The sequence below is a fragment of the Papaver somniferum genome, unplaced genomic scaffold (assembly GCF_003573695.1).
Source record: "Papaver somniferum cultivar HN1 unplaced genomic scaffold, ASM357369v1 unplaced-scaffold_135, whole genome shotgun sequence".
NCBI classification, from domain to species: Eukaryota; Viridiplantae; Streptophyta; class Magnoliopsida; order Ranunculales; family Papaveraceae; genus Papaver; species Papaver somniferum.
Window position 1 is genome coordinate 10,852,886 of NW_020622713.1, and position 11,367 is coordinate 10,864,252.

The window sequence follows — 11,367 nt, forward strand, 5'->3', positions numbered from 1 at the left end:
TTGTGAAGCCAGACCGATAATAGTTTTCTTGTAGTTGTGTGATATGATCTTGTTGTTTCTATCATACGAGTACAATTGTAATAATTGGCTTGAGATTTCTATATCCGATAGGCGAGATAAAAAGTAATCACAAATGTCTTCGTCTCATCGTTTGTGATTCCACAATATCTTTTTTGCGTCGATTAAGACTATTGTGAGGTGATTGATAATACTAGGTTGTTCTTCGGGAATGTAAGTTCGGTTTATCAATTAGTTCATGTTCACCTTGATTTATCAAAAGACGGAACAAAACTCGTAGATATATTCGTGGGAGAAGGATTTATCCATTATCGTAGACTTTTATGTGTGATACAAATTTGTTTATTAAAGTCTTCGATTTTGGGCCGTAGCAACTCTTAGTTGTGGGTGAGATCAGCTAAGGGAATCAAGTACGTAGTATCCTGCTGGGATCAGAGACGTAGGAGCATAACTGTACCTTGGATCAGTGTGAGATCGGTTGGGGTTCAACTACAGTCCAGACCGAAGTTAGTTTGGAGTAGGCTAGTGTCTGTAACGTCTTAATACATTATGTGTTCAATCTGGACTAGGTCCCGGGGTTTTTCTGCATTTGCGGTTTCCTCGTTAACAAAATTTCTTGTGTTTGTGTTATTTCTTTTCCGTATTATATTTTTTTATATAATTAAAATAATACAAGTTGTGCGTTGTTCAATCAATAAGAATATCCAACCTTTTGGTTGTTGATTTAAATTGATTGACACTTGAATATTGGTCTTCGGTACCATCCAAGTTATCTCTCTTTGATAAAGAATCGCAGATTTCTATATGCTTGAGTATAGATCAAATCGAGAGATTGAGATACAAATCTCTTTGATATACTTTTATCTAGATTGAGTCTGATTGTCTAGTTGATTCTTTAGAAAGTATATTGGAGTTTGTCCATACAGATTGTTAACGAAATATTGGGCGTGGTTGTTATACCCCCGCTTTTTCAATTGGTATCAGAGCTAGCAAATACATTTAAGACCTTATAAGTTTGTGTTTGTAGCAATCTGATTATATGGACGAGTCTATCTCTGATAACGTACCAGTTCAAAACTTACCAGATGTTTTGCAAAGCTTGGATTCTCCTGAGAGAACTATCACATCTAAGTCAATATCTAAACATGTGGAAATTGTTGATAACTGGGAAACCCCCCTATAAGAACAGTTGAATGAACTTTCTGACGAAGGTGATTCAGATATTGATAGGGATATTAATGAGGAAGTCTCGGAGTATTTTAATCTTTTGAATTCGTTGGAAAAGAAGAAGATGACAACTTCTCATGTCACACCTTTTCTGACTAATATATGTCGTACAAATAAGAAATTGAGAAGATGTTACGCAGGTGTTTTTGTTTCGAATCGCTCAAACAAATCGATCCTCAAGGATTCTGAGGAAAACCTACGTATGAAGTCACTTGAATGTGATAATCTTTTTCAAAATTATTTTTTGTTGGAAGAGAAACTTGCAGAATATGAAGCAAGGATTAATTCTCAGCAAGCAAGTTTTGATGACAAAGAAGGCGCATATCTCGCTCGAGAAAAACGCCTTGAGGCTGATTTAGCTGCTGCTCTTGATAAAATCAAGATGTTGGAACATGACTTAAAAAGGTTCAATACTAGTTCAATCAAATTAACCACTATGCTAGGAGAAAGTAAAAATCATCGTGATACACGAGGATTGGGCTATAAGGAAATAAATGCTCCCAAGTACTAGCAAAGAGGTAAAATTTGTCAAGGCTAATGATTCTTCTCAACAAAAGGTTTCCACTGATGTCAAAAGTAATATACCTACACCAGCAGTTAAGGTTCGAAAGAGAAAAGTATATCAACCTCCAAAGTCAGCACACACAGATCGAGGTAAGAACATTCCTTATGTTTGCCACTATTGAGAAAATAAAGATCACATGGAAAGGAGATGTCATTTCCATATAAGGAATGAGAAACTTCATGATGTTCTTGTTTGGGCATTACAAGAAGTTGTGAAACCAGGATCATATGTTAAGACTAATCCCCTTAACATTACAGGTTGTAACTGTCCAACCTTTAGACAAAGGAATCCGTGCTGTGATAAACCTAGATTTGCCTATAAACGTCATACGAATCCTTTTCACAATCGTAATGGTTATCAAAAGGATAACTTCGTAAATACGAAGACAAGATCCGATATTCCCAGTTGGAGAAAGACTAACCTGCAAAAAAAATAGTCAATCCAATCCTGTTTCGAGAAATCTTGAAGAGAGTAATGGGAAGAAGGCTCTGGTTGTTCCTAAACACACTCAGAAGTGGGTTCCAAAGAAAGCCAATGATGCTTTGAGTGTGAAAAGGAATGATCCTCCAGAAAATTCCATGACTATGGAGAAGGCAGTATCCATCATGTTGGAACTTAACAAGTTTTTTGGAAAAATGGAACTGGATGTGAAAGGCTCTAAAAGCGATCTCTTTCATGATAATCCAAATGTCACTTGTGGTGAGAAAGACATTGTTCACCTAAACACAACTTGATTGTGTTGTAAGTGCATCCTCACCAAGGAATGCCATGTTATGTATACGGTGAGGGAAGCACGAAAATTGGGGCACACAGATTATGTTTGGTAAGGCTGTAGAATTCAATTGGATTCATCTAAAAAAGGTATATCTATAAACCTGAGCAAGATTTGTGCTTTTATTTGCTTAGAGAACTTATAATGATTCACGTACCTTTCTTATCATTCTTTTATACCTAACTTGATCCGTGTTTAAGATTCTTAAATGTTTAGGTTTGAAAACAATAGTTCGAGATGTTTGGACTTCATGGTACACCTACCAGGTATGCATAACATCTTTTAAAATCAAAATCCAGGGGTTTAAGTTCGTGGACTTGAAAATTCAGGGGTTTAAGTTCGCGGACTTGAAAATTCGTTTTCAAACCAATATGCATAAACTTGTTTTGGCCATAACTTCTCTGTCCGAACTCAGAATGACTTCATTCTTTTTTGTATTCTCTTTCTCTTTGAATTATATTCAAAATAGAGACGATAAACCTTGAATTTGGATGAGTTAAGGTTGGTATTTTTCCTGTCTCTTGTTTTTGAGTGTTTTGCTCCGTTTCGTCGCACTTATTCCACTGCTCTTGGACTTGGACACTTGGATTCTTGGAGTAATACTCTTTTAATCTAATTTTTAGCTTTTACAAGAATGTTGTTTGTGAATCACAAAGAAGGAAGTTCAAAAATAGGCAGTTGTACGCATTACTATGGGATTCTTGAATGTTCACAATCATCCTTTGTGAACTATGGTGCATGGTCGTTAATGACTTTGTATGTTCTTCTTTGTTAAGAAAATCTTTTTATATGCCTTTGGTAGCTATTCTTGGTGTAAATCCGGGCGAAAAAGATTGATTCTACCCTCTAAGGAAAAATGTCTTGATACCTAGGAAACTTCTTATGAGAATTTATTCTTTTTTTTGAGAAGGATTACTAGAGTTTAGAATAGCAATTGTTGTGATTACTGATGAGTGCTAAAAAGTGCATATTTTTATATATTTTTCTTGGCATTTAACTCATCTTTTGTGCATTAATTCTACATTTTATCCCATATTCTGTATTTTCATTGTTTTCAAGAATAAATATTTTTTCTTACTTAATCTTGCATTTTTAGGTAATAAATGAAGTTCGGATGAGTCGCGGAGCGAAAAGATCAGAAAAGTAGTGAAAAGCCGGGAAGAATTACGCAAGGAAGCCGCAAAGAATGGAGCACACGTCCAAAAAGCTAGGAATGGGCTCAAGAAGGAAGAATTGTTCTTAAAGAAGATATGGGCTTGGCATACCCAAGGCCCAAAACCCTCACCCAAACCTATTTCCAATATCCAAACCCGCCTCCATCTTCAGCCGTCGGATTGGATCCATCTCATCATCCAATGGTCGCTTCATCGTCGTTCATCGAAATCGGAAGCTCCTGTCTAACACTACAGCACCTAACTCCATCTGGCACCGTTAGTTTCGTTGTATATATGCATCCAACGGTCGCTGCCAGCCTCTTCACTTTTAGCCGTTAGATCGATCCATCATCTCCACATCCCACGGCTCATCCTCGCTGTTCATCCAATTTGCTACAACCGCCCAATACCCGAGCACCCGATACCTATACCCTAACCCAAACACACCCTAACCCTAAAACTATCGACTTCACCTCCCTCACCTCCGTCTGCAACAGCCTCACCTTCACCACCTGCTCCGCCATCAGCCATGTCCGCCTCTGCCACCACCACAACTCTCACCAAATACATCATAGCTCCTACCAACTGAAACCCACTCTTCCCCTACTCCTCTAGCTTTCTATAACATCAATTCCTCGATCTTTTCCTCTCACAGGAACCCTAGGTTAGGGGTTGATGAAATAGATGAGCTAGAAAAGCAATTAGGGCATGGGAAGAACAAGAGAAGACGCAGGAGAGGAAATTGAAGTATGGGTCGACACTTTGGAGCAGTTATCAGAGATTAGGTGAGTCGATTTTGATTTCTATTTCACAACAGAAAACCCTAATTTTACAAATTGAAGATTTTTGGGAATTGTTGATTGTAACTAGAAATAGCAGAGTGGGTGAAGATAATTGAGTAAAATCAGAGTTGTTAGGTGAGTCAATTTTGGATATTTGGTAAACCCTAATTTCACTGATTTGGGGGATTTTGCTTATATGTATAAATAGGTGTTAAGGGTTGTGAATTTGGGCATGCCTGGATTAGCCAGTGTGTCACCCAAGAGCACTGGAATAGCCAGTGTCTCAAGGGTTAGTGTTTAATTTTCAACTATCTTTATGTTTATTCCATTACTCTTATTCAGTTTCAATTCAGTTGCTCTTATTCAGTTTCAATTCAGTTCATGTTTTTGTTTTATGTCTTCTGTGTTTGTTTATGTTCAGTTCATTGCTATGTTTAGTAAATGTTTTGTTTTTGTTGCTGTTATGTGAGCTCACATGTGTATGTGTATAGCTAGGCTGAGATGATGCCTTAAGTCACTGTTAGTGGTGGAATGCTAGGTTATAATTCATGTAAATTGAGTTGATTGAGTAGTGGAGGAATTTAGTGCTCAACTGTGCTTGTGATTGATTGTGCTGTCAAAAGACAGTCAATGCTAGGAGTAAACAGTTGAGCAAGCTTCTTCTCCTTCCATTCCATTTTTGTATGCCCTGGAACATAGGCAGGCTTGAACCTTCACCTAGATCCATTAGGGACAGGGATTTAACATAGAATTACACCATCTGGCTAGGTCACAAGGTGGATTCATAACCTAGTTGTGTTGTTTCTCTGTTTTGTATCTGTAATTTTGCTCCCCTGCCATTGCCCTTGGCTTAGGCCTTGGTTTATCTCTTTGTCATTCTTTATGCCATTATCACCTTCACCATCATCATTGTTGTTTGCTGTTTGCTTATGCCATTGTTAATATGCACATGTAGATTACTGTTGTTTTATCATTCTATATTGCCACATTGTATATAATAATACTATCTCCATTGCCATTGTCCACTTTCCCTCTGATATATTGCCCTGTTTTGCCTTGTCCTGCAACCCTGCTGCTGCTTCTTTTCCAGCCCAGCCTTGTCTGCTGCTGCTGTGCACTGCTTCTGCTGCTGCTGAAGCCACCACTGCTGCTGCTCCAAACAGTTAGCTAAAAACCAAAGGCTAAAAGCCCAGGTTCAAAATCCAGGTTAAGGCCTAAAGCCTAGTTCATAGCTCAGAAGCCTAGATAATCTAAAGGCCCAGCCAACTGAGCCCAAGGCTCAGTTCAGTCCAAAAATCAAAGGTCCAGTCCACTGTGGACTTAATCAAAGCCCAGGTGAAAAGCTAAGGCCCAGTTCACATCAAAAGACATTGAGCCCAATTCACAGTCACTGTTAGCCCAAGGCCCAGTGCAATTCAAAAGACCAAAAGCCCAAACTGCTTCACAGTTAATCAAAGCCCACCTTGCTCTTATTGTGAAAGCAAAAGCTTCAAAGTTATTCAAAGCCCATTGATATTCAAGACCCTTTGGTACTCAAAGCTCATTAGCAATTTAGAAACCCAAAATAGTTAGAAACTCCAAACACCCCCAGTCTCTGTGGATCGACCCGTACTTGCACGAGCTACATCCGACGACCGTGCACTTGCGGTATTACTGTAGGCCCGTTTCATTTCGCTTCAATTTTATACGCTTTCCCGGGCCCACCAAGTTTTTGGCGCCGCTGCCGGGGATTGGTGCTGTGTTTTTCTTGTAGTTTTATTAGCTATTTTTGCATTTCACTGCATAGCATTTGCATCTGCATCTGCTTCACTTCATTTGCTGTTGGACCTGCTGTTCTGAACCTGTTTTTCCTCTGCTGGGACGCCACCAAGGAAAAGAACCAAAGCCCAACTGGGTTTTTGCAACAATATCAGAGCAGCTGGGCTGTGCTTAAAAGGTAACCCATTTAAGAGAACCCGAATTGTGGGCTTCCAATTTTTAATTGTGGGCTTGTAATATTAAAGCCAATTTTTGGGCTTTTCATTTTCTGTTGGGTTTGTAATTAATTTTTGTGGGCTTGTTTGTTTAATTTGTGGGCTTGTATTTAATTTTTGTGAGCTTGTTTAATTTGGACTTGTATTTTGTATTCTGGGTTTTTAAACCCAGCTGAGCTTGTAACCGATCACGCTAGGTTAACTCGTTAGTGGGCCGAGTACCCAAATTCTAGGCCGAGATTTTGGACTCAGTTTCACCAAACGTTTTCAAAACCAGCTGAGCCAAAGCAAACACAAAACCAACAGTGGGCTTGCTCCCATTCAAAAACCAAATTTTATTTTCTTTTAAAAAAAAAAAAAAAAAGTTTCCAAATGTCTCCCGCCAAAACCAAATGTCTCCCGCCAAAACCAAATTTTTCCCAAAAAGTCCAATCCCATTAAAAACCAAATTTTCTTGTAGATAATGTGTTAGTTAAATTTCCTTTTGTATATATTTTGTGCTCATCCATTGGACTCCGAATATGTTGGAGTTTTGCCTTGGATAACGGAGTTTTAATTCTGCTTTCGCCGAAATCGGGTATTCTCTTTCCTTTTTCTCTACTCAACATGATCCTCTTCATATGTTGTATTATAATTTTGTTCATATTTTGAAACATTGAGGACAATGTTTAGTTTAGGTTTGGGGGTGAAAAGTAGATACTTTGATAATATGCCATAATTGAAAACGAACTCCTTCTTCTATTGAAAAAATCGAAAAAGATTCAAAAAAATTAAAAAATGAAAAATCATAAAAATGGAACTCATTTACCTTGAAATGTTGACACTGGTGCAAATATGTAATTATTAGGAGTCTTAATCTAGATATTTAGGCACACTGATTCTAGCACAATTCACATAGTGATAAGAAATTTGCACGCGCACGATCTACCAATACATGTATAGCCTCGATCTTCAAGGTGTTTGATAGGAAGTCACGATTGCCAATCACTTTAGAATACTGAACGAAACTTGACTAGCTTGTTCTTTGGTTGGTTGGGATAGAAGGTGGAGGTTACATTAAGAAAGACAACCATCGAATTTAACTAGGTGCATCAAAAAGGGCTACCTCTTGCAAAGTGTCATGTAATCTTTTGTTTCCTTTTGTATATGTTTTAAAAGTGTTTCCTTATTCAAAAAAAAAAAAAATCAAGTATTTATCAATTCCATCATCTCTTGTTCCAAAAATAAAAGAGAGTAGTCAATGTAAATAAGAGTCATGTAAATAGTCATTTTGTTGTTTCATTGTAATAAGGAAGGAGGGTGTATGCCATTGATGTACAACGCGAGTAATTGTGAAATACCTCCAACTCATTCACAATTCTCGTAAAGTCCGGACAGCTAGCTAGATTTCGACCTTGGTTCTTAGCCTGAGAAACTATCTCTTGGTGATTAGTAGTCATAACATCCGATCTTTCTTTACACATGTGTAGATACACTTTACACTCTTATCACATGTCTTTATTTGTTATCAGTGCTAGGATTGTGCCTTCGATAGCTAGATTGAAATCTCCATTTTGCCGTGAGCTTCTACTGACTTGCGCATGTCACATTTGATGGAATCTGAGCTTATATTTTGACCTAGACCTTTGTAGGTACGTTCTAAGCAAACCTTTACGAGACTTCAACTCGTCCACTAGGGACACTTAATGGTTTAAAAGGCTTAGTGCATACGCTAAATGCATTCGAGAGACCAGCGACAGTGGTATAGTTAGGATTTCCTTAGTTTTGTTTTACTTGAGGACAAGTAAAATTCAGGTTTGGGGGTATTTGATGAGTGCTAAAAAGTGCATATTTTTATATATTTTTCTTGGCATTTAACTCATCTTTTGTGCATTAATTCTACATTTTATCCCATATTCTGTATTTTCATTGTTTTCAAGAATAAATATTTTTCTTACTTAATCTTGCATTTTTAGGTAATAAATGAAGTTCGGATGAGTCGCGGAGCGAAAAGAGAGTGGTAGTCCTAGTCAAGAGAGTTGTAGTTCTAGTTCTACGCCACATAGAAAGAGAAGACATAAGGCCCATAGAGAAGAACGTAAAACCCAGTTATCTATAACGGAGGATGTTGACAAATCAGAGGTGGAAAGATATTTATCGGAACAGATTTACTCACCAACAAAAGACAACAAAAATGGTTCGAAGTTTGATATACTCACTTGGTGGAAAAGCAATGCTGCAAGATTTGATATTCTATCACTTATAGCAAGAGATATAGTTGCTATTCCCGTCTCTTCAGTTGCAAGTGAATCTGCTTTCAGTACTGGAAAGCGAATACTTGGTCATTTCCGAAGTTCTTTAAAACCCCGAACTGTGGAAGCATTGATTCTCCTACAAAACTAGTTAAGGACACCGATTGATATGGATCCATCTACATTTGGAGCTGAAGAGAAGGAGGATGACGTCTTAGAGTCAGGTATACAACTTTCCTACATTGATTCTCCTACATTTGTCAAGTCTCTGCTGTTTTCAGTTTCTTACAATATAGTATAACCATATGTATATTTCCATCAGTAAGTATACTGAGACCTCTTAATCAACATTTGTTGGTTCTCCTTCGGTGCAAGGATTTCTATTTTATCATGTTGTTGTAATCAAGTGCCATGTAGCTTGAAGTCAGAATTGCTTTACAGTTCGCAGTGCCTAAATTAGATCTTTTGATGACTGTAAAGGATGATTCAGGCATATAAATGCATTGTATTGTATTAGGTGTTGTAGAACTACCTGGCATGTATCTCATTAGGAAACCGTGAAGTTGCAGATATAGCTTTGGTGTCTTTTTATTGATGTAGTGGTGATATATGCAAAGAGATGTGAACTCAGAAAACAAAAAATATGCAAAGGATGACGGGTGCTTGAACATGATTAGAGTTAGGTCTCTGTCATTATTCCTGTGTATGCTTGCACATGGTTTTGTTTGGCCATAATATGTTAAGGTTATAAGATAATGTCCTGCTTATTCAACACTTGTAGATTTAGGATAACATTATTTCATGTCTGGGTTTCTGCCTTTTCTGAAATATACTGCCTTTTCTGAATACAGTGCTCTGAGTTGCATGTTAGTTCTAAACCTATCAAAGGAGCAGTTTCTTCTTCTTATTTTTCTGTACTTTTTTTGAAGTATAGTTACTATCTCGAACTCATAGAATTTAGCAATTTCCTAGCCTCTTATTTTGTCTTACAAACATTAACAGATACAGAACTTGTTGTGATATTACTTGATGTTGGTATTATGACTGAACTTTGCATCGGATCATTCACTATTATGACTGAATCTAACAAGAGATAACTTGTATGCAGATTTATTTGGTGATCTTAGTAGTTATTCCATCATCGTAGATGATGATTGAAGAAGAAGGTCAATATGAAGAGCTTTTGGTGATGATACTGTTATATGAAGAACAAGGTCACGTGAAGAACATGGAATTGGGTTGGGATTCATCGTCTATTTCAAAAAGAATACAACTCTTTTCTTGAGAATACTTTTGTTTGTACATTTTTTATGGTTATGCTTTTGTTTCTAAATTCATCGTTTGTCTACTAGCACAACATGCACGGTCCCTTTTCTTGTTCAGAGTCTGAAATTCAGACTTCAGAAAGTCATGGAGAAGGGGGAAAAAACGGTTATACCCGCCACCCTACCCTACCCGACCCGCCAGAGAATGGGTTGGGTAGGATCTTACCCGTTTAATGGCGTGTAGGGTGGCGGGTAAAAATTTTCTTAACCGCCAGTAAACGGGTAGGATGGCGGGTATACGCCATATCCTACCCACCCTACCCATTGTGCAGCCCTATTAATAACAGGCAAATTTGGTAAATGGACAAGTAGTGGCCGTGAAAAGGCTTTCCAAGGGTTCCGGACAAGGCTAGAAGAGTTCAAAAATGAAGTTCTGGTGATCTCTAAACTTCAACACAGGAATCTAGTTAGACTTTTAGGTTGTTGCACTGAAAGGGAAGAGAAGATATTGGTATATGAATACATGCCTAACAAAAGCTTGGATGCATTTCTCTTTGGTAAGACCTTTCTTAAAATTTCTTGGTAAATATGTCCCTTTATTGGTGACATTCTTAATAACATTACAAGAATGTATGTTCAATATCTCGAAGTAAAAAATTATGCTTTTGTATTGACTTGTTTTATGTGGTTTGAGGATCAGTTCCAACCCAACGAACGCTCCTGGATTGGAGGAAACGCTTCCATATTATCGAAGGGATAACCCGTGGGATTCTTTACCTTCACAGAGATTCTAGATTCAGAGTTATTCATAGAGATTTGAAGGCAAGTAACGTTTTGCTGGATGAAAAGTTGAACCCTAAAATTTCCGATTTTGGGATGGCAAGGATATTTGGAGGCGATGAGCTCCAGGCAGATACCAGAAGAGTTGTTGGGACATAGTAAGTGGCGATTTCCAGTTTCTCTTTAGTTTGTTTCCATTTCAAGCATATAAATAGTGTTAACAACTTTACAATGCAGCGGTTATATGTCCCCCGAATATGCAATGGAAGGTCGATTTTCAGAAAAATCAGATGTTTTCTTTAAGTTTGTAAAGATTATTTCGTTTAGTTAGATAAAATATCAATGTTCCATAACATATTTATTAAAAAAATGTGAGTTTCATTATCTGTATTGTTTCCGATCAAGTAAAAAATGGCTTAGTTGCGCTGTCAGGCATGGAAATTGTGGAAGGAAAGCATGGCGCAAGCATTGATTGATCCAACTTTGTTATCTGAACAAAAATTTGAGGCAGACATTCTGAGATGCATTCATGTGGGACTATTGTGTGTACAAGAATCTGCAAAGTACAGACCAACTATGTCTATTGTACTGTCGATGCTT

The 11,367-nt window shown here is 37.6% G+C and overlaps 1 protein-coding gene across 1 annotated transcript; it reads left to right on the forward strand.

Annotated features, from left to right (window-relative positions):
• Positions 1-8,891: 8,891 nt before the first annotated feature.
• Positions 8,892-11,098, forward strand: LOC113334097 (G-type lectin S-receptor-like serine/threonine-protein kinase At1g11330). Its single transcript, XM_026580434.1, has 4 exons — positions 8,892-8,946; positions 10,335-10,544; positions 10,688-10,925; positions 11,005-11,098. Exons 1-4 carry the CDS (start codon positions 8,892-8,894, stop codon positions 11,096-11,098), a joined length of 597 nt encoding a protein of 198 aa, XP_026436219.1.
• The last annotated feature ends 269 nt before the right edge of the window (positions 11,099-11,367 follow it).

What these genes read in the sequence shown, in the direction of transcription:
- LOC113334097 (XM_026580434.1), top strand. Translation starts at nt 8,892, where the DNA reads ATGGATCCATCTACATTTGGAGCTGAAGAGAAGGAGGATGACGTCTTA. An exon ending in GGATGACGTCTTAGAGTCAG is followed by an intron (nt 8,947 to 10,334) that starts GTATACAACTTT and finishes TATTAATAACAG; the next exon opens with GCAAATTTGGTAAATGGACA. An exon ending in AGAAGAGTTGTTGGGACATA is followed by an intron (nt 10,926 to 11,004) that starts GTAAGTGGCGAT and finishes TTTACAATGCAG; the next exon opens with CGGTTATATGTCCCCCGAAT.